The sequence below is a fragment of the Ammodytes marinus genome, assembly GCF_949987685.1.
Source record: "Ammodytes marinus genome assembly, chromosome: 15".
Taxonomy (NCBI): domain Eukaryota; kingdom Metazoa; phylum Chordata; class Actinopteri; order Uranoscopiformes; family Ammodytidae; genus Ammodytes; species Ammodytes marinus.
In genome coordinates, this window is record NC_137219.1 from 8,338,093 (window position 1) to 8,357,659 (window position 19,567).

The window sequence follows — 19,567 nt, forward strand, 5'->3', positions numbered from 1 at the left end:
TAGCCTGACTTAGTGAGAGAGAGGGGGGGGAGCAGGACAAAACCCCAACCTACTCTATAATAACACGTCTGCCAGATTTTGAAAGCTTGAACTAAAGATAGAGATAAAAAAAAGTCTCGAAATTGTTCTCTTAATTGTTTTCTTTTAATTTGCAAGTAAAATTGAGCACTTCTTGAGCTGTTCAATGGGACAAAAGCAAGGCCAAAACAAGGTGTCTGCAAAAGGGGTGATGGATTTATTGTAACCCTGAAAAATAGTGTTTCTTTTTTTTTTTTTTTTTAAGGTATGGAAATGTACTGTAGTCACAAAATGAGCACACTTTAAGGAGTTTGGGAGGCATGATTTGCAGTCTACCGTGTGTGCTTCCAGAAAGGTTTGTTGAGTTACTTCCGGTAGTATTTATAATTTATGGCTAGGTAAAGTGCTCTCATAAAACAAGCGTATGGCAAGTCGTGAAGGCATTGCTACAGTTGGTGAACCTATACTGATTCACACAGGTATGGGACATCAGGAGTGAAAAGAGACCAGGTTGATGGCTCTCTTGTGGTGTGTTCTTTAGGTCCCCCTAAGAGGCACATCTGTCCTCTTATTACACAATTGGACAATCGATGTACGCAAACACACACACACACACACACACACACACACACACACACACACACACACACACACACACACACACACGGACTGAGGAGTACACACACAAATGCATTGGCTAGAAGATTAGGATGACCTTGTGCTGTCCTCTAAACTCTAAATGAGCCCATAAATGAGTAAGCCATAAAACATGCGGTTATTGGATTAATAGCTTCAGAGGGGGCATCTGGGTCTATATATTTATAGACAGAGTGTGCATGTGTGTGTGTGTGTCTGTCTGTGCATGTGTGTGTTAGACAAACAAAGTAAGATTAAGAGTCACATCGCAAATAGAATCAATTATCATAAACCTTTCACTGGCCTCTGTCTGTGTGTGTGTGTGTGTGTGTGTGTGTTCTGGCTTTACGAGATTATTCCATGGTTGCCATATATATGTAAGCGTTGCTATTTGTGTCCTCACTGAGTCTCTGTCATGCTTGCAACTGTGTTCACGAGTCCACGTGTGTGTGTGTGTGTTTTTTGCATCTACCAGTGTTCATGTACAATTATCATTCAACGTACTTTTCTTATAACACGTAAAAGAAAATAGGTTTTGAGTGTTACCTGTAGCCTGCAGCAGTAATCGGTGGCGGGCGTCAGCTCTGACAGATCGCACTGTGTGGCAGATCCGCAGTAGATGAGCTCCATGGGTTCCTCTTCCCTCGCCCACTCCAAACGATACTCAGAGATGTCTGTACCCGAACCCTCGGGACTCTGCAACATGCAGAAACACACACTTAGCCAAGGGAAACAAATGGGCACTTGGAATATAAAAAAAAATGCATATAATTCAGAAAAATATAGTGCCACATTAAAGCAGGCCAAAGGGAAATAAGACTCTTCCCCCCCTCCCCCCCTCCTATTTGAATGAATCATCCGAGGGGAGTTGGATGGCTATTAACGCCCTCTCCTGGGTCCACTCGTCCAAAACAGCCCCGGCAGACTAATATAGTGTGGCAGGTTTTTTAGGTCGGTAAAAAGAAAAGAAAAGGGGCGCCCTTAGCTCAGTTGGTAGGGCGTCCCCCCCATGGGCCTCGGCCAGCAGCAGACCCGGGTTCGGTTCCAGCCCGCGGTCGTTCTCTACATGTCACTCCCCTCTCTGCCCCATTTCAACTCTATCTCTACACTATCAATAAAGCATAAAAATGCAAAAAAAAAGAAAATCTAAAAAAAAAAAAAATTGGGATTGGGCATCTTTAAAAAGCCGAAACAACTGTGGCTTCCATGCGTCTTTGCTTTCTTGTTTGTCTAAAGCTTTTTTCTTTGCTAATAGAACTGGTTATTTCCTTAAATAAATCCAGGAGTGTATGTCCAGGTGTCTCACCTCCCAGTTGAGCGCTACGCAGGTGTTACTGGTGAGAGTGATGAGTGGCGCCCCGCACTGGCCAGGAGGACCCGCTGCAGTCGTCACCTCAGTCGGCTCGGAATACGCCCCGAACTTTAAAAGAGAAAAAAGAGAGAGACACCACATTGATCATCACATTGAGACAAGTGTTTCACATAACAAAAGCAAAAAAAAAAACTAGCACAAATAACAGGGCAATTTGTTTTGTTTTTTGTTGTGTTCTCCGCATGCACTTTTCGTCTCGCTAAGTGTATGTGCTGTGTTATGCCTGAAAATTGATCAGCCAGTCTGAGTGCTAGTTCTCTCTTTGAGTGTGTGGATGATCAAGCCAATCAGTTGTTATCTACTGACTGGCGAACACTTGTGCATCCAAAATGTTGTTAGTCTGTCTGGGACATTGTGACCCAACAGAGATACTGGCCGCCTGTACCTGTGTGTGTGTGTGTGTGTGTGTGTGTGTGTGTGTGTGTGTGTGTGTGTGTGTGTGTGTGTGTGTGTGTGCATGCGTGCATGTGTGCGTGCTGTGGCTGCCATAAAGAAATGTTTTAATTTAAATGAAGGTTGTTGGTTCACATCAAGAGGTTCCACAGTTCCTGCACTCGTTGTGCTGACCGGATTTCATGGCTATAAAAGCCATTAAAAACATAATTCCATGCTTGTCAAGCGGAAAGTAGGAATTACTTTTATACAGTTTGAAACGCTGAGTTGGGTTTCATGCTACTAACCTTAAGAATGTTACATCGGGAAGTGTTGTTTAGTGGATTTATATGGTCTTGCATGGGGATATTACAACTTCATAGGTCTTTCTTATTGCTTTTTTTATCATTATGATCCTATTTCTGCTGTGTGTGCATGGGAATTTTCTTACCCCAGCCTCATTGGCCGCCCGCAGTCTGAAGCTGTATGTGGCACCAGGTAGCAGACTACCCACAGTGCATTGCAGCTCCGACCCGTTGTAGACCTCTGCTGGCTTGGTGTCCCCCTCACTCATCTCCAGACTGAACACACACTCCTCACACACTCCCTCAGAGACAGGGGCGTCTACGGGGACACAGAGAGAGGGAGAGAGACAGAGAGAGAGAGAGATACAGAGGGGGAGAGAGAGAAAGAAAGAGAGAGAGAGGTTGGGAGAGCAGTTAGAACCACACTGTGATCAGATGACATGTAATCAAAATCATGTGTGAGAACGCTAGTTGTCACACGATCCGCTCCCTGTACGTACTGTGTGTGTGCACTGAAAATGTATCTGATGTTAATACACAGCACACTGAGATTCTAAAAACGTGTAATGCTGGGCTTACACTACACGACTTTTCACGCGATTTGACAGTCGCAGACAATCTTCCAATGTCGGACTGAAATCACAGAAGTCGTGCTGGAGTTGTGGCGCGCGCACGTAATCTCAGTCGTTTGGTGTAAGGTGGTCATCCGACCCGATTTCAGACAGTCTTCTTCCCGTCTTGACGTTCCGACATTATCAAACATGTTTGATATTATCGTTAGGCTTAAGGGGTTGGCTCAAGCGAAATTACGTAAACACTGTCACACTCTCGCATGCACCAAGCACGACGCAGGAGGAGCGGCATTAGTCGCGACCTGTGTCCGCCTGTGCAGGGACTTATTTCGGACACTTTTTCCTTGAAGCCTCGGCGGGAGAACCAGGCTGACAGCCGCGCAACCTTAACACTTTACCGACATATACAGGGTTAGGAGTTAAAGTTATTCGGGGACGAGATCAGCAAATAAAGATGGTCAAATAACTAAAGGAAGTCCCCCGCTCGGAATATTGAATTAACCTTTTTTTTTATTAAATAATCACTATCGCGTTTGCGGAAATAATATTAATCTCAAAAGGAATCTAGTTGTAGTCTTGCAATATATATGAGACCCCTGTCTTTTCAAAATCTCACTCTGTGACTGAAAACTAATGACTAGTTGTCTTCAGGTGTGAATTGATTGTCTTTAGATGTAAGAGGGTTTCAGTCTTCAGTCTTTTCAAATTCTTTTAAAAGTCCTCTAGTGTAAGCCCAGCATTATAGTTGTTAGCTGCGGTCGGCCCTTTTTGTTACATAGCCTAGGCTTTGTTTTTACACCATATTTTTCTCAGCGCACACAGTATAAACAGGTAGCGGATCGTGAGCAGATATTCACAGAAAAAAAAAAAAAAGTGATTTTGACCACAAGCGTTCTCCATAATTGCTGACTCCACCTTTAGGTTTAAAAAGTCGACTTAACCTTTTGTTTAGTTTGTGATGTGTTTACACAATTCAACATGTTATTCCAAGGGATTCTTGCTTCCACCAGCTGAATAATTTTGGTTGCACAATTGGTAAATTAATAGATGATGGAGAGACGGTGGGAAAAACCCTCCAATACATTATGTTTGACCCTCCACTCAAGCTATGCCATTGCATTGCAGCAGCACTGAGTTAATGTGAGTTGATTAGGACTGTGGCCAGCTTTATTAAACTGGTTAAAACAAGAACATCCTCTGCGTTTCAGCCTGGTAGACTTTCGCCTGCCAACAGATAGCAGCACTAATGCAATGAGAGGCCAACATTAGGGGAGTTAAGGCTAGGTTTGGCACTTAATGGGCTAAATTAGGGCCCAATTAGGCTGAAACGTGGTTGACTAAGGTTACATTAGATTTATCCAGGGAAATGCATTCAGCAGCCAAGGGGTTGAGCTGAATGCATAAGCTGGCTTGCAGGATTTTTTTTCTTTTATTTAATACATTTGGCTTCATAAAATTAAGTTTGTGTGTCTTTACTCACCCCATTCTAACTGCACTTCCTTGTGTTTGGCTTTACCCACAATCCTTGGCGGCTGGCAGAGTCCTGGTGGGACGCTTAATGTACGGACCGGAACACTCACTGTGCACTGCAGGAGCAGGGATGAAAATAGGAAATCAGAGGGAAAGAGAAGGGACAACAGTTATACATCAGTTTGATTAGAAGTTGTGGGAATGTAAATTATAAGTCACTTTGTTGATTTTGTGTGCACAAAGACTTTAATTCGAACTTCACGGTTTGTGAGAATTCCATCTTTACCAGTTTGTCAGCCCGATAGTGGTCTTTGCATGTGTGTGTGTGTGTGTGTCTTACCGGGCTGTGTCCTCCAGTGGTGATGCTGCACACGCGTAGGCGATAGACGGTTCCAGGTGCCAGACGCTCACACACACATTCTGTTGCTGGACCACTGTACGCTACGTCCCACTGGCTCGCTGCACACACAAACAACACAATTACACAACTGACCACATACTAACCCGTGCATGGATAAATTCACAGAATCCCCTGCCGTTTCATATGCATGCTGGACTTGACCTTGTTTTTCTTTAAACAGGATCCCGTTCACATAATCAATGCTCTGCTGTTTTTGTTCTGTTAAAGGCTTGCGTATGGCCCATGAAATATATTATTCCACCTGTAAAGCAGCACTTGTGTTTTGCAAACATAGGTCTTGTTTACAGCACCATCATGAAAGGTAGTTTTGCAATAGAATACATTGTGATAATGAGATACATACACATACAACGGACTCTTAAAGAGCTGCATATCAAAGAGGCAGTGAGTGTACAGCGACATATTATCTTTCGAGTTCACCCAAACATTTATTGAAAAAAATACACTTTCATACAATGAATCACAACAAACACAGCGAGGTGAGTCAGGGCAATCTAACCCTCGGAGTAAAAAGGGCACAGAAAAATGGAAGAGATGAAGAAAAAGTACATATCAGACAACAGGGAATTAGGAAGAAAAAATGGTTTTGGAGTAGGGGAGAGTGGCCTAAGTTGTGCCGGTGGGGAAGTTGTGCCACCCCTTGTTTATAGAAAACCGTGGAAGAAATTGGAAATTTGACCACATATTTAAGAAGAGCCATCCATTTAACTCATCCTGTAAAGAAGGGAGACACAAGGAATAAGATAAGCACATTTAAGCTCCAAAAACCTTTCAAAGTAAAATTTCCATGATCAAGGTTTTTTGTTTATTGTGTCTGAACAATTATAGACAAGTTTGAAAACATTTGACACATGTTTTAGTGCTTTAGTATGCTACACTTTGAGTCTATACAGTTAGCACGATGTCAGCCCTAAACTGCTGCATCATGCTTATTATCCAAAATTCTCGGGTTGGGGTGATTTGTGCCAAAGGGCCTAGGTGAGTTATAAGTAAGTAAAAGGTATTTATAAAAGCACATTTATGACACTTTGCACTGTCCAAAGTGCTGTACATAGTGCATTCATTAGGTGAACAATGAAGGTAAAATAACAATAACAAAAATAAAAGACATAAAGCCCATACATCCACATATTAACAAAGATAGTGCAGAGGTAAGATAGTTAATGGGAGGAAAAGCCAGGGTGTACATATGGGTTTTGAGCCTTGATTTAAAGGCAGAAATGGAGGGGGAATCACATTTGTCAGGTGGCAGTTGGTTCCACAAGCACGGAGCAACTAGTGCAAAGTACATTTCTGAGAGTTGTGCCACGCTGGTCACCAAAAAGAAAGTGATTGTCTACAGTAGCTCAGAAGATACTGACATCTCCATTCCACTTAACGACACCACTGACAAGAGTTCAGATGGCCAGAAAGATGATGATGGTGACTTTGTCATTGTGAGCTTTGCGGGCAAAACCACCTAGATCTGCTAGGCCTTGTTTAAGAAAATTGACCTTCAATCTTTGTAAAATATTTACTTTATTTACTTTAAATAAACCTTAAATAAGTAATTGTCTTATGGATTTGTCTTGCATTACAGTTTATGAGATATATATCAATGGCACAATTTACCCCATGGTATTCTCTCTTGTGGCACAACTTACACCACACCGGGCCACAAGAAAACTTTTTTTCCGAAAACTATATTTCTTAAACAGTTTATTCCAGATCCAAAGTTTTTATTGCCAGGGATGCACAACATCCTGAAATATATGTACATATTTGAGTTGGAGACATAACTGTCAAGGCCTCACTTTAAAATCACCTTGAGTAAAAAGTGGCACAACTTAGGCCACTCTCCCCTATGTCTGAGGGTTAAGTGCCCCTAAGAGCACGGTGTGTCATTTATTGTGGATCCAACTGGAACACAGAGTTCAATTTGTCTTGATTATAATTGCACAAGAGATACTTCAGTGTGCCATCATGTCAATGCTCTTCTCACTGGTGAGGTATCGGTTGGGGAAAAAGGTTATGCCACGTACTAATCAGGAACTTTGGAATCGGAATCAGATGACAATTAATGGTTTGTTTGGTCACTGTCTGTCCAATCTGATCAAATCACATGCACGAGCACACGCACACACACACACAGGCCAGATGCAGCAGATGGGTGACCCTTTGACAATCATAAATAATAACCTTTTTTGTTACTTATTCAGATGTTAAATGCTACCGAGAGAAATACTGCATTTGAAGCCAGGGTTTTGGTTAACATTCCCAGATGCTCCTAAACAATTTTAATCAAATAAAAACACAACTCCAGCTAGTTGTGGGGGGCGGAGCTGGTATCCATGGAGGACCACTTGCACCCAGCGGTGCAGGAAGAAGGCCAACAGTATCATCAGAGACCCCTGTCACCTTGGCAACAAACTGTTCTGCCAGATGCTGTCTGTCAGACTGTACCATAGAATCTGGTCCTCCAGGGAGCGATTCATCCCACAGGCAATAAGACTGTTGAGCTAATGTGTCACTTCACTCACATCGCACTGGTAAACTTAACTTTATATTTATATTTTTTCTATATATATATATATTTGTATGTTGAATTGTTGTACAGAGCCTGAACATTAAGATTTTCATTATCAAGGACTGCTTCAAGTTGTGTATATGATGAATGATTAATAATGTTGCAGAACATTGAGTGAATAAGTGAAATAGGCAGTAGCTACACCAATTTCGCCGAATTATACCATTCCACTGGACTCTTTAAAGTGTCTACTTAGTAGCTCCAATGACAGAAATCCTCTGATTATAAATGAATGAAAATCATGAACTCTTGATGTTCTCTTCTGTTGTTCTCTGACATTGAACACTAGTCTCCAATTAACAACGAACTCCTTCTTTTAACGTGATTAAATCAATGCAGATTCAAGAAACTTAAGCCCTTTTGCTCTTGTTGCTACAGAGACTTGAAAGAAATTAGAGAACTTTTAGTTTACTGGAGTGCAGATCTTTGCTAATTGAAACAACACTGTGATCCTAATGGATGCTAACAAAGAGTTGATTATGGCCGCTGCTCTTTTCAGTTGAGTAAGTGAGGGAAAGGGACGACCACAGGGGAGAGAGAGGAAGCACTGGAACACTATTAACTTTGCTTTATAAAATGGTGGAATAAGAACAAGCTGTCAAATAAGGTGGATGGGTGGATAAATGGATGGATGGATAAATGGATGGATGGATGGATAAATGGATGGATAGATAAAAGGATGGATAGATGGATGGATGGATGGATGCCTTACCTTCGGAGCAGCCCTCTGAGATCTCCAGCAGGTACGTAAGAGCTTCTGAGCCCCCGGTGTCCTGGGGAGGATCTGTTAAGAGGAGGAGACAGACTCATTAACTAAAGGACAACTTAGGAGTATATGTTAATCATGTCAAATTTACAACATGGCCTTTGTGGCTTCAGGAAATCCATATCGATCCTGAAAGATATTACACGATTACTCATAAACAGTAAGAGCCTGCGGTAGATTGATTGTCTTTAAGCCAAGGGAAGGAGATAATTCCCACAGCAAAATAAATAACGAGTACCAAAAAAGTACTGCAAATTATTTCTGTATCCATCCGTAGGTAGACTATTTCAAAAGAAACTGTTCAAAATTGTTATCTCACACATATTGGTTCAGCACTGTTACCATAAATACAGTTCAGCACACCCTTGGGTCGTACTTTTTTCCAATAAATAAGTTAATAATATAAAGGGGAATTTACAGCACACACTGAAGGAGTGCAGCTGCATCACTTTACGAAATGCTCAGGCTGTAGCTAGTGTGGAAATGACACTACTTGCTGCATAATAAAGATAACTGTTCAGCAGTGAAAATGCGTTGGGTTAATGAGTATTAGACTGAAATCAATTATCTGAATGCTGATCCAGAGACATTTATGTTTATGACATTTGAGAAAAAAAAGGCTGTCCCCCTGACTCCTTCAGCACTAATGTTGGACAGCTGGAATATTTTCATGTCGGCTGCCTCGGTTTCATAACACTATAGCGAAGGTAGCTTGTAAATTGTTTCACCCCTCTCATCAATACTTTTATTCTGCAATGCGGCAATATCTACAATTTTTCGAAGAATGATTAGCTCTCATTTGTGGTGAATTTGGTGAGGTTCATGTCAGACGCAGATGTTTGGCATTGATTGAACGATGGCGTTAGGGCTGTCAAATTAAAGCGTTAATTTAGATTAATTACAGAAAAATTAACGCGATTAAAAAAATTAACGCAGATTAATCGCACTTCTATAATGCCCTTTGACCCGGTGCAAAAGTGGTGCGCAGCTGCACCGAGCTGCACCTGTAGCTTACAGCCCGCACGGGTGAAAGGGAGAAAAGTAAAGAGAGAAGCAGAGGAAAGGGCGGGACCGAGGGCTCTATGGAAAATAAGCATGAAGGTAGGAAGACATCTTACTTTATTCTCCGCAGTGTCTGTGTATTATTGATTTAGTGGGTGCAACAATATAGGTTCAAAACAGTATCTCTCAATCTTCCTCTGTGTGTCTCAATTTTGTTTGCTAGCTGTCTCGTCTCCCGCGTAAACGGACACCCGCCCTGTGTTTGTGTGTATGTGTGTGTGTGTCAATATTTTTGCCTACGAGTACGACGATGGTGAATGAATCGGCATAAGCATATGTGGCAGTGCAGCGCTGTCTGTTGTGGAGACAGAAGATACGAGAGACAGAGAGAAAGAGAGAGAGAGAGAGAGAGAGAGAGAGAGAGAGAGAGAGAGAGAGAGAAACAAACTGTAGCAGGCTATACAGCTGTTTATAAACAGGTATAAAAGTGTCATAAAAGTATGCGATTAATTGAGATTAATTAATCACAGAGCCTGTAATTAATTAGATAATTTTTTTTAATCGCTTGGCCCTTTTGGAACATTTTCACAAAATGATAAGCACTACACTTACTGTGCTTCAATAAAAACAGAATCTCAACTTTTTCTATTATTCAAATAATTAATTCAGATAATTGTGAAGCCTTGGCTTTCTTGTTTTTCAAAGTTATGAATAATGGACTTAAGCATACGTGTACAACTATATCAAGTATATCAGGAATCAACCAAGGGACCAGTACACATTATAAGGAATCTACTATATTATTAAATACATTATAAGAAAACCATTAGATCAAGTCCATTATGGTCAATATAATCACACTTATATCGACCCACTTTTGTTGTTCATGTTAGCGCCATTAGCTCATGAATGTTGCCCATGTTGTAGTACTATATGTACATGTGCATGTATTTGTGGGTGTGTCTCTTTACCCCATGTGACGGTGAATCCGTAGGGTGTTGCCGCGGTGACACAGGGTGTAGACGGAGGGCCTGGTTTGTCTGGATTGGTGGTGCACACCAACACTTCACTGGGACTGCTCTTTCCCTCCATGTTCGATGCTACGAGCTACAGAGGGCAAAGAATGGACAGAACGCAGGGTTAGAGGAAGGAGAGGGTGAGGTGAATTAAAGGAAAGGGATGGAGAGAATGGGGAAAGAGGGCGATAGCAGGACATGATACTAGGGGGTGTAATGAGACATCGATATATTGATTAAGAAGATCAAACCATCAGATGTACAGTACTTTGCCATCTTTAGAATAGGCTTTTTAATGTTTTACAATCTCTCTGCACGTCTGTGTGTGAACCCTTTTTCCACTAAAATAATGGATTTTTCCTCATTGAAAATATCTGACAGAGCTCAGAAATAAAATGGTTAAATCGTATTTTAAATGTTTTATTGGCCCCTAAATTGAAATCGAAGTCGTATCGTGGCAGACGTGTATGATATCTGCAAATTAATACAGTATAATATCGGATTGTGATGAAGCCAGCGATTTACAGCCTTGCAAGATAGGGAGGGCGAGTGGTAGGAGGCATGAGGGAGAACATTGGGAGAAAGATGGTGTGTGTCTTATGTAAGAATGTACGACGAAACAAGAGGCTCAGTGAGAGATAGATGAGACTAGGGGACATACGGAGAAATCAGGAAATAAAAGGAACTGTCGTGATTAATAGTAGCCATTACTCTCTGTGTTCGCTCATCTATGGTTCCGCAACAGCTCCGCAGCCTTAATTTCCCTTTAGCTTACACTCTCCATTAAACCATGCAAACTGCAAAACTGCAATCAATTTTGCTTTGTTCCCCTGATCCTGAATAACACATGGGGGGGGGGGCTCTTTGTGTGTGTGAACATGTGTGTTTGTGTCTTCAAACATCTGCTGCCTCGTCTGACGTGTGTTTTAAAGAACATGTCAGGTTTGAGATGATGGCAACACAATATGTTGTTGATAACAAGACGCTCGCACACACACACACACACACACACACACACACACACACACACACACACACACACACACACACACACACACACACACACACACACACACACACACACACACACACACACACACACACACACACACACACACACACACACACACACACACACACACACACACACACACACACACACACACAGAGGGGTACCTGCATAAACAAGCAAACACACTCTACGGAGATCCATCGCCTGTACATTTTATTTCACAATGTCCACCTATTATAAATGGCTTTCACAGCTCTTGAAAGGCGCTGTGTGCCTAAATGGCCGGTGAATTGCCATGTTACACAACTGGTTAAATTGCGGCCCGTTCTCTTGTGGCAAAATGCTTTTTTCCCTCTTAGACCCTAAAAGCAACTGGTTAGGTATCCTTGTAATTATCTAATGGAAAGATAACTACAGTAATTGGGAATTGATTGAGTAAAAAAAATAAAATGTTAAGATAAAAAGGGGCATTTCAAATAAAAAGGAGGAAAAAACAGAAGAGCAACATATAGTTCCATTATCGTCATTTCCCTTTCTGCAGCCCGCACATCCACACAATTGTGCAGACACAAACACAAACACACACACACACACACACACACGCATCAACATCACATTGTCACTTACCCTGAATTTATACTGTGTACTCCTCTTCAGCCCTTGTACAGTACAGGTCAAGTTTTCTCCAGTGTACTTTGGATGAAAGTCTGTTCCCTGTAGGTCAAAACAATGTGATTCTTAGCAACAGAGTACATTTTTCGAGCGGATGGATGCAATAAATTCTGACTTTAGCATTAACAAATATGTGCCTGAAAGAGAGCGCAAGGGAGCACTCATCTTCCTCTAGACATGCTCAATCATATGCATATGCTGTGTTTTTTTTTGTTATTATAGGAAACACTGCTCTGTGCAACTGCTGTACATTTCCCCACAAACTACTATTGAGCAATCCATTTGACATGTAATGTGCTCATAATCTGTTTGTTTTAAGTACCTTCTCCTCTTTTGCTTCTTGTGGGATTCAAGTGACTGACAGCACAGAGTTACAATAAGTACAAAAAAAAACCAGGGCATTTTACAAAACCATATAACGGGCCAATAACTGACGGTTAAATGCAATCATAAGAGTATGGGAATGGGCTTGTGTGTCGTGGTATACTTACGCTGTTGTCCTCCTGGATCTCAAGTGTGTATTTGAGCTGCTCCTCACTGGGGCTGCCCTCTGGACGCCCCCACTCCAGGGTGACCCAGGACACCCCCGCCCTGACCAGCCGCGGGGCCAGAGGCAGAGCAGGCAGGGTGCCCATGGTGTAGAACACAACCTCTGTGCTGAAGCCACTGCAAAAAAACAAAAATACGCACAAAACAATTATTCACATCTTTGTTTCCATTTAAAAGGTGCTCCGAGGAACTTTCAGCTTGTGTTCATTCTAGCGGCTCCTTTAGACAAAAGCAGTAGTGTTTCTACTACACCGGCTGTTGTTCCTATGTTAGCGAAACCATGACAAAGGCATTGAGAAAAACTATGCAAAAATAGCATTCTTTGCGCTGATGATCTTGTTTGCTGTTACGTGTAATTTATGATCATAAGAGGAGAAATGTGACTGTTTCAGAAGTATTTAGAATTTCCTTGTAGCATCTTTAACCTTCCTCTCGTGTTAGGGTCGCCAGCGACCCGTTTTGGATTTCAAATGCATAAAAGAACCACTTACATTTTGTTTATTGCATCAATATTTCTTGACTTTGTCAGGAACCTCTATTTCAACAAAATAAAAAAAATTAAAAAAAATTCACTTAATTATAAAATGCTCTGGTGGAAATTATAACACTGGTGGTGTTAGGGTCGTTTTCGACCCGGTTATAGAATACGATGTAAAAAAACAATAACTAGAGACAAAACTGAAATCTTAAGTGCACTGTCAGCCAACACAATGACAGTCAGCTCCTCTCCCAATCTTGTGAGCTCTGGGGGGGTTCTCATTTTGACTTGTTTTGCCCTTATACCTGCATAAAAGCGAAACAAACAGACGGGCATATCCAGACATGTGAGGTCAATTCAGTATAGAGTTGGTGACTTGCAGAGTGCACATCTCCTATTTGCAGTATTCAAAAATGAGGAGATATACAGTGAGCCAAGTTCTGGATCATGTTTTTGGTGAAAATGGCCACCTGATTATAAAAATAAGAGGTGTTAGGTCTGCCGAAGCACTAAGGACAGAAAGATAAAAGTATTGTGCTTTACCTGCAATAAATATCTCTGCAAAGAACACTAAAAGTGTTGCTCTTTGCCACACATCTGAACACACAACCAAACATATGCACACAGAGACTTTTACTTTGTTTTTTTTTACTAGTTTTGGGACTAGTAATTGATTTCGATTGGTTTGATTTGTTGATTGGTTGTTGTTTATTTTACCTTAAAAATCTATACTTTGTGTTGTGACTTGTTCTGGTTTTCATTGTGTGTTTGTATAATGCTGAAATAAAAGTTTTTTTGCTGTTTTCTGAAATGAATATATATGGGTCGTAATTGACCAGTAACACCATAGAAGTTAAAAAGGTCAATAATATTAATATGAAAAAATAAATAAAACAAATTTAGTTAAGAAATGTGTTCTCATACCCCTCAGTAATAATCAGGTAGCACAACAACCAAATATTTATTTATATGATTCTCTTGAGGTTCATTTTACAATTTTTTTTGTTGAAATTGAGGCGCATACTGACAAAAAAATGGCCCAGCCTCCTACACCAAAAATATAATAAACAATATTTTCATGAATAAGGAAGCCTAACAAGGTAACCAAGAGATGAGAAACAAAAAGGATGATAGATAATTGTTTTTAGTGTTTTTTACAGCTGATTTCAGACACGGGTCGATACCGACCCGCTAACACTATGGATGGTAGCAGAAAGTTAACACAGGAGGAAGGTTAAAGTGCCGAGGCAAATTACTGACTTTTTGGATCATTACTTTTGGGGGAAAAGTGGACAACAGTGCAGGAAGGGAAGGGAATCAGCAGAGATTGAGAGTATTTTTTTTAAAAGCCAGAGGAAAATTTGAACACTAAACAGACTCTGACATCACAGAGCTCATTTTGAAGGGAGTGCAGGGGGTGCGTGTGGGTGTTTGCAGACCAGTATTGGGCTTGTGGGAAGCTTCCGGCGGAGAGATAGTAAGAAAAAGAAAAGTTAAAGAAGAGTCCAAGACCAGTGGGGGAAAAATAAGACATACGCGTGCCAGAAGAGCCAGACAGAAAATGACAGAGGAGGCGGGGTGCGGGGCCGCGGAAGGCTAATTTGAGAGTTGCAGCAGTAGGGGAAAGAATCTCAAATGTATGACCTGTCATGTCAGCCGAGATTCGAAAGGTCTGGTAAATGTTTTGTTTTTCTCAAGATAGAAAAATAGCAAGTAATCAAAAACATAAAAAAATGCTACCGGCTATGTTTGTGTGAGTACATCATGTGTGTGTCCGTGGCTTTCAAAGCAGATCAAATCAAGCTGAAGGACTGCTTTAAGGGCTATTGAGGTTCAGGGGGAAAAAATAACTAATATGTCCCTCACCCTCGCACACGCGCTCCACTCTCTATCACCTTCTCCATGTCCCTCACCCTCGCGCTCCACTCTCTATCACCTTCTCCCTGTCACCCTAATGGCTGAAGGCGAGATGCTCCACGCCGTAATGACAAATATATATATATATATATATATATATAAATTTATATATAAATAAAGGAGAAGAGAGAAGAGTGGTAGAATGAGAGAGAGGGAGATGACTCATGTCAGTGGCAGAATAATAGCCCCAGATAGACTGCTTCATGTTTGTGTGTTCATCATTGCGTGGGATTAATGAGATTTATTCGGACTTCGGATCATGAAAAACGCACATGTCGTGGCATCTGCGCCCCAGGGTTATTTTTGCAGATGACGTGAGCATGAGTGTACGTTTTACCCTTTGAGCGTATGCGTGTATACAGTGTATTGGGTGAATAGGGCGACAACAGTACCTTGTGCCAATGTCGTTGTGCGCGGCCACTCTGAATGTGTAGCCACAGGCGGGGTACAGTCGTGTCAGCTTACAGTGTCTCAGGCTCCCAAAGTAACATTCTCTGAAAACACTGTTCTTCTTTCCCTGGAGAGGAGATATGGATGCACAGAACAAGGAGGGTGAGAAGGTTAAAGGTGCAGTCAGTGATTTTGGAGAATGATTGTTGACTAAATACATTTTGGTCGAAATCAGCAAATATCCGCCACCTGTCTGTACTGTGCGTTCACTGACAAAAAATCCAGTGTTGATACACAGTCTAGGCTCTGTAAACAGGCATGTTGCTAACTACAGTGGGGCCCTTTGTTTACAGACCCTAGGCTGTGTTATAAAACCAGATTTTTCTCCCTGGCGCAAACAGTTTGAAAATGTAGGTCATCTTGAGGAGATATTCACTGATTTTGACAAAAAAAAGGGATTTCAACAACAATCGTTCTCCAGACTCCAACTTTATTTGCAATAAAATATATTTTTTTAAACAACAGAAAGCATGGGAGAGTGAAAAAGTAGGGGCCGACACGGATAGCATAGGCTTAGTACAGCTTGTCTGAGTAGCTGAATGTTGACATTGGTTTTGTGATAGGTACAAGTGCTTTCTCTTTAAATTAAGGGGGAAAGTATGACAGATAATTGACACTTACCTCATCCCACTCGAGCAGGTAGTTTGTGATTTTGGATCCGTTGTCGCCTGGGGCCTGTGGACGAAGGGGGGGCAAAGAGATGGAGACAGGGAGATTAGAGAGACAATCTGACACTGAGACAGACATAATACCTCACAGTGTTTTTATAATTGGCTTCATATCCTGTCCAGGGTGAGTGATGTCACTCTTTTATCAGTGACAGTGTGAGTGGATAAAAATGGCTTGTGAAGTAAAGGTCAGTGAGGGCGGAGGGATACGCCCTGACAGCACTCTGCATCAATGCAAGACGTTTATCTCTACTGACTGTGACAGGCAGGTTGAAGTCAAGCTTGAGGGTAAGCCAGGTCAAAAAGAAAAACATGTTGTTTGCTTTCGTCAAGGAAATAAAGGTTTTCTGCCAACTGCATCACTGAACACATTAAAGTGTGCTAGACACAGTGGAGGCAGCGTGTAGTTACATAATGTGCCATCAACTCTCATAAAGTCATCATTATGTTAAAGCTGTGGTGCGTAACTTTCGTTGCCCCCACGAGGAATTCCGAGTATTAACAACAACACTGGCGGCACATCTACATGAGGTAAGCCTTCGATGAGCGTGCATGTATTTTATGTAAGTCCAGATTTTTTCTTAGCAGGAGAATCAACAGTTTGTGGCGCTTCTTTGGGTTTTTTCTGAGTTCCTGCTCCAGTGTCGAGGGGATGACACCAGTTTGTTAACGCTGCCACTCTGAGAAATACAGAGAGAGTTTTTGTGGAGCTGATAGGCTATATGAAATTTGTGTCAACTCATTTGGCAATGGCTAGAATGTAACGGACATTCATTTATAACAAAAAAAGTTACTCACTATAGCTTTAAGTCACTGGGATGTCTATTGGGGTTGAAAGCTTCTACTATATGAAGGGATAAAAGAAGAAAGTGTGAACATGAAGATGTGCGTGCCTGCATACCTTCCACTGTAGGGTGAGGGTGCTCTTAGTGCGCTGGGACAGTTTGGGGGTTAGCGGGACGTCGGGCACGCTGCAGTGTGTGATGAACGAGCAGGCATCTGAACTCGAGCCTCGAACCGAGTTGTACATTGCAGACACCCTTCAGCAAGACACACAAGACGGCAAATGTTCAAAGAAACACCACTAGATGAAGCTAGAAACTTTAAAGAACCAATCTCACCCATAGCACATCGGCATGGAAGAAAAAAGCAGGTATGAATGTCGGATTAAAATGCCACAAAATCAAAGAAGAACTCGTCAAAAGCATCCTGTGGCGAAGTACTTACCGTACGTGGTACTCTGACTTTGGCCTTAGGTCTTTCAGATGGTACTCCAATTCTTCACCACTGAAACACACACACACACAAAAAGCACAATGGTCACGGCAGTGTACTGTTGATTATTTTTTAGGTGTATATGTAACGGATGGTGTATAGATTTTTTTCTGCTCCGAGTGCCTTTCCTACCTGTATATAAGGCGATACTTTCCGTCTCGTCCCTTATCTGAGAGAGAGACCTCGAAGGAGCAGAGCATGGGCATCCCGTTACTATTCCTGTTCACCAGCCCTGCAGGGGGGGCCCAGGAGAGGCGTGCAGCCCGCGCCTGTACATTGGACACCTGGAACACACACATAAATATATACACCCAGTTATATACAGTACATACAATGAAGCCTAATAACCATTCCGTAAAAATGTTCCCTTGCATATATGGTGGAATGTGGTATACAGGACATTTAATAGGACAAGTTTTTATCTCTAAGTGACCCGTTCTATTCTATTCAATTCTTTTCTAGGCAGCATGAATATGCAAGTTAAATGGTTCTATGAAAAGGTGTTTGTATATGTATTTGGCTCTGTATGTGTGTGTGTGGTATAGCATCACACTGAAAGCAATGTGTCATTGAAATTATTACTCCGGATCCGGCTGCTCTCCCTTCAGCTTAGTCACGTCCAACGCAGCCGGGGAACGCAACCAGAAAATTAAAAGGGAGCAAACGCGACAAAAAGAGGCCTGGGCCTGTTTGTGTTCTTAACTGTGTGGTGTCTGCAAGTGTGTGCATGTTTATGGGAGTTTTAGACGCGGGCACACATGGTGGGTGAGCCAATTTAGTGTGATTTAGCACAGTCTGCTGCTATTCCAGACTCCACTTCCACTGAATAGGCAATGAATGCGCCTTGAGGGCACTGCTAACCACAACCATGCCCAGACTGTCTGTGAGGAAGACAGACAGACAGACGGACGGACAGGAAAAGACAGAAAGGCACGCATGTCATTATTTAGTGAGTTTAGGTCCTAATGATTAGGTTCTATGAAATAACATCCACTGTGTCCACCATGTCTGAGAATTTATTAGTGAGCACATTATTTACAACTAAGTAGAATTTGTTACAGTAATTCTATGAATCACTTTGCACGCGTAAATGTGATGCCGTGGCTCGCACGACAAAGTGACACCAAGTGCAAGAAATTGGGCACAAAGAAAAAATAAATAAGAAGCAAAAAGGAGGATGAAAAACAGGGATAAAGAAAGAACGGCATCATTTAGAGGTTTATGGTTCTCTTGACCCTGAGAACTTAAGCAGTGTGTTCATCATGTACAGGTGATTAACTCGACGTGATGGGAATACTGTATACCACTGTGTATCCATCATGTGTTTGTAAAGAACATTATTATCTGTCTGGTTTGCCCTTTAACGCCGTCTCTCGCTGTCATACATCCATATAATGGGATGCATTCATGGACATGCACAGCTTGTGCGGCTTGCACAATGTAATTTCAGAGAGAAAAGGAGTAAGAAAGAGACAATGCGTAGAACCCCCACTCTGATTACGGTGATCATGGAACATTACATTTTCGTGAAAGAAGAGCATTTAACGCAAGAGGACTTGTAGTACAGTTTTTTCCGTCACATTATGCCACAGATGTTCAGCTGAAAAGTAATTTACTACGTCTTTCTTCAAGCACAAGGAGTGAATCAAGCAATGTTTCCCCCTTTACTTCCCTTTCAGCCCTACACTGCTTCTTAAACTGAACCAAAGTAAATGCACCGTATTGCTAAAAAAGCCAACAATAATGCAGCCTAAGGAACAAGGTAATATTGTTCTTTTAGTATTGCACTTTTCTAGTACAAGATCTGCCGGCTAAATCCATCTAGAGGCACTTTTGCTGCTGCAGGGAGTGACTGTGAAACACAGTGTCCGTCCTATATACCTATATACCAATCTACTGTCTCCTATAGAAATGCATTAACGTAATGGGAGTGTCAAAAGTGACCGAACATCACATCTGCAGCTGTGCCTCAAAACATCATTAAAGAGCACGGGGAGATCTCAAAGTTGACCCCCTTTCTTTTCCTTCCC

The 19,567-nt window shown here is 41.7% G+C and overlaps 1 protein-coding gene across 2 annotated transcripts in view; it reads right to left on the bottom strand.

The window, feature by feature from the left end:
- fndc3ba (fibronectin type III domain containing 3Ba) overlaps positions 1-19,567 on the bottom strand; it is a 133,307-nt gene that overhangs the window by 21,655 nt on the left and 92,085 nt on the right. For both annotated transcript variants that reach the window (XM_080042342.1, XM_080042343.1), the window contains exons 9-22: positions 17,670-17,821; positions 17,490-17,549; positions 17,164-17,302; positions 16,216-16,269; positions 15,537-15,661; positions 12,692-12,866; positions 12,156-12,242; positions 10,472-10,607; positions 8,445-8,516; positions 5,086-5,204; positions 4,756-4,861; positions 2,850-3,022; positions 1,961-2,074; positions 1,201-1,350 (exon numbers count right to left, since the gene is read on the bottom strand). In XM_080042342.1, the coding sequence (XP_079898468.1) occupies positions 1,201-1,350; positions 1,961-2,074; positions 2,850-3,022; positions 4,756-4,861; positions 5,086-5,204; positions 8,445-8,516; positions 10,472-10,607; positions 12,156-12,242; positions 12,692-12,866; positions 15,537-15,661; positions 16,216-16,269; positions 17,164-17,302; positions 17,490-17,549; positions 17,670-17,821 (1,662 nt within the window). The remainder of the gene's footprint in view (positions 1-1,200; positions 1,351-1,960; positions 2,075-2,849; positions 3,023-4,755; positions 4,862-5,085; positions 5,205-8,444; positions 8,517-10,471; positions 10,608-12,155; positions 12,243-12,691; positions 12,867-15,536; positions 15,662-16,215; positions 16,270-17,163; positions 17,303-17,489; positions 17,550-17,669; positions 17,822-19,567) is intronic.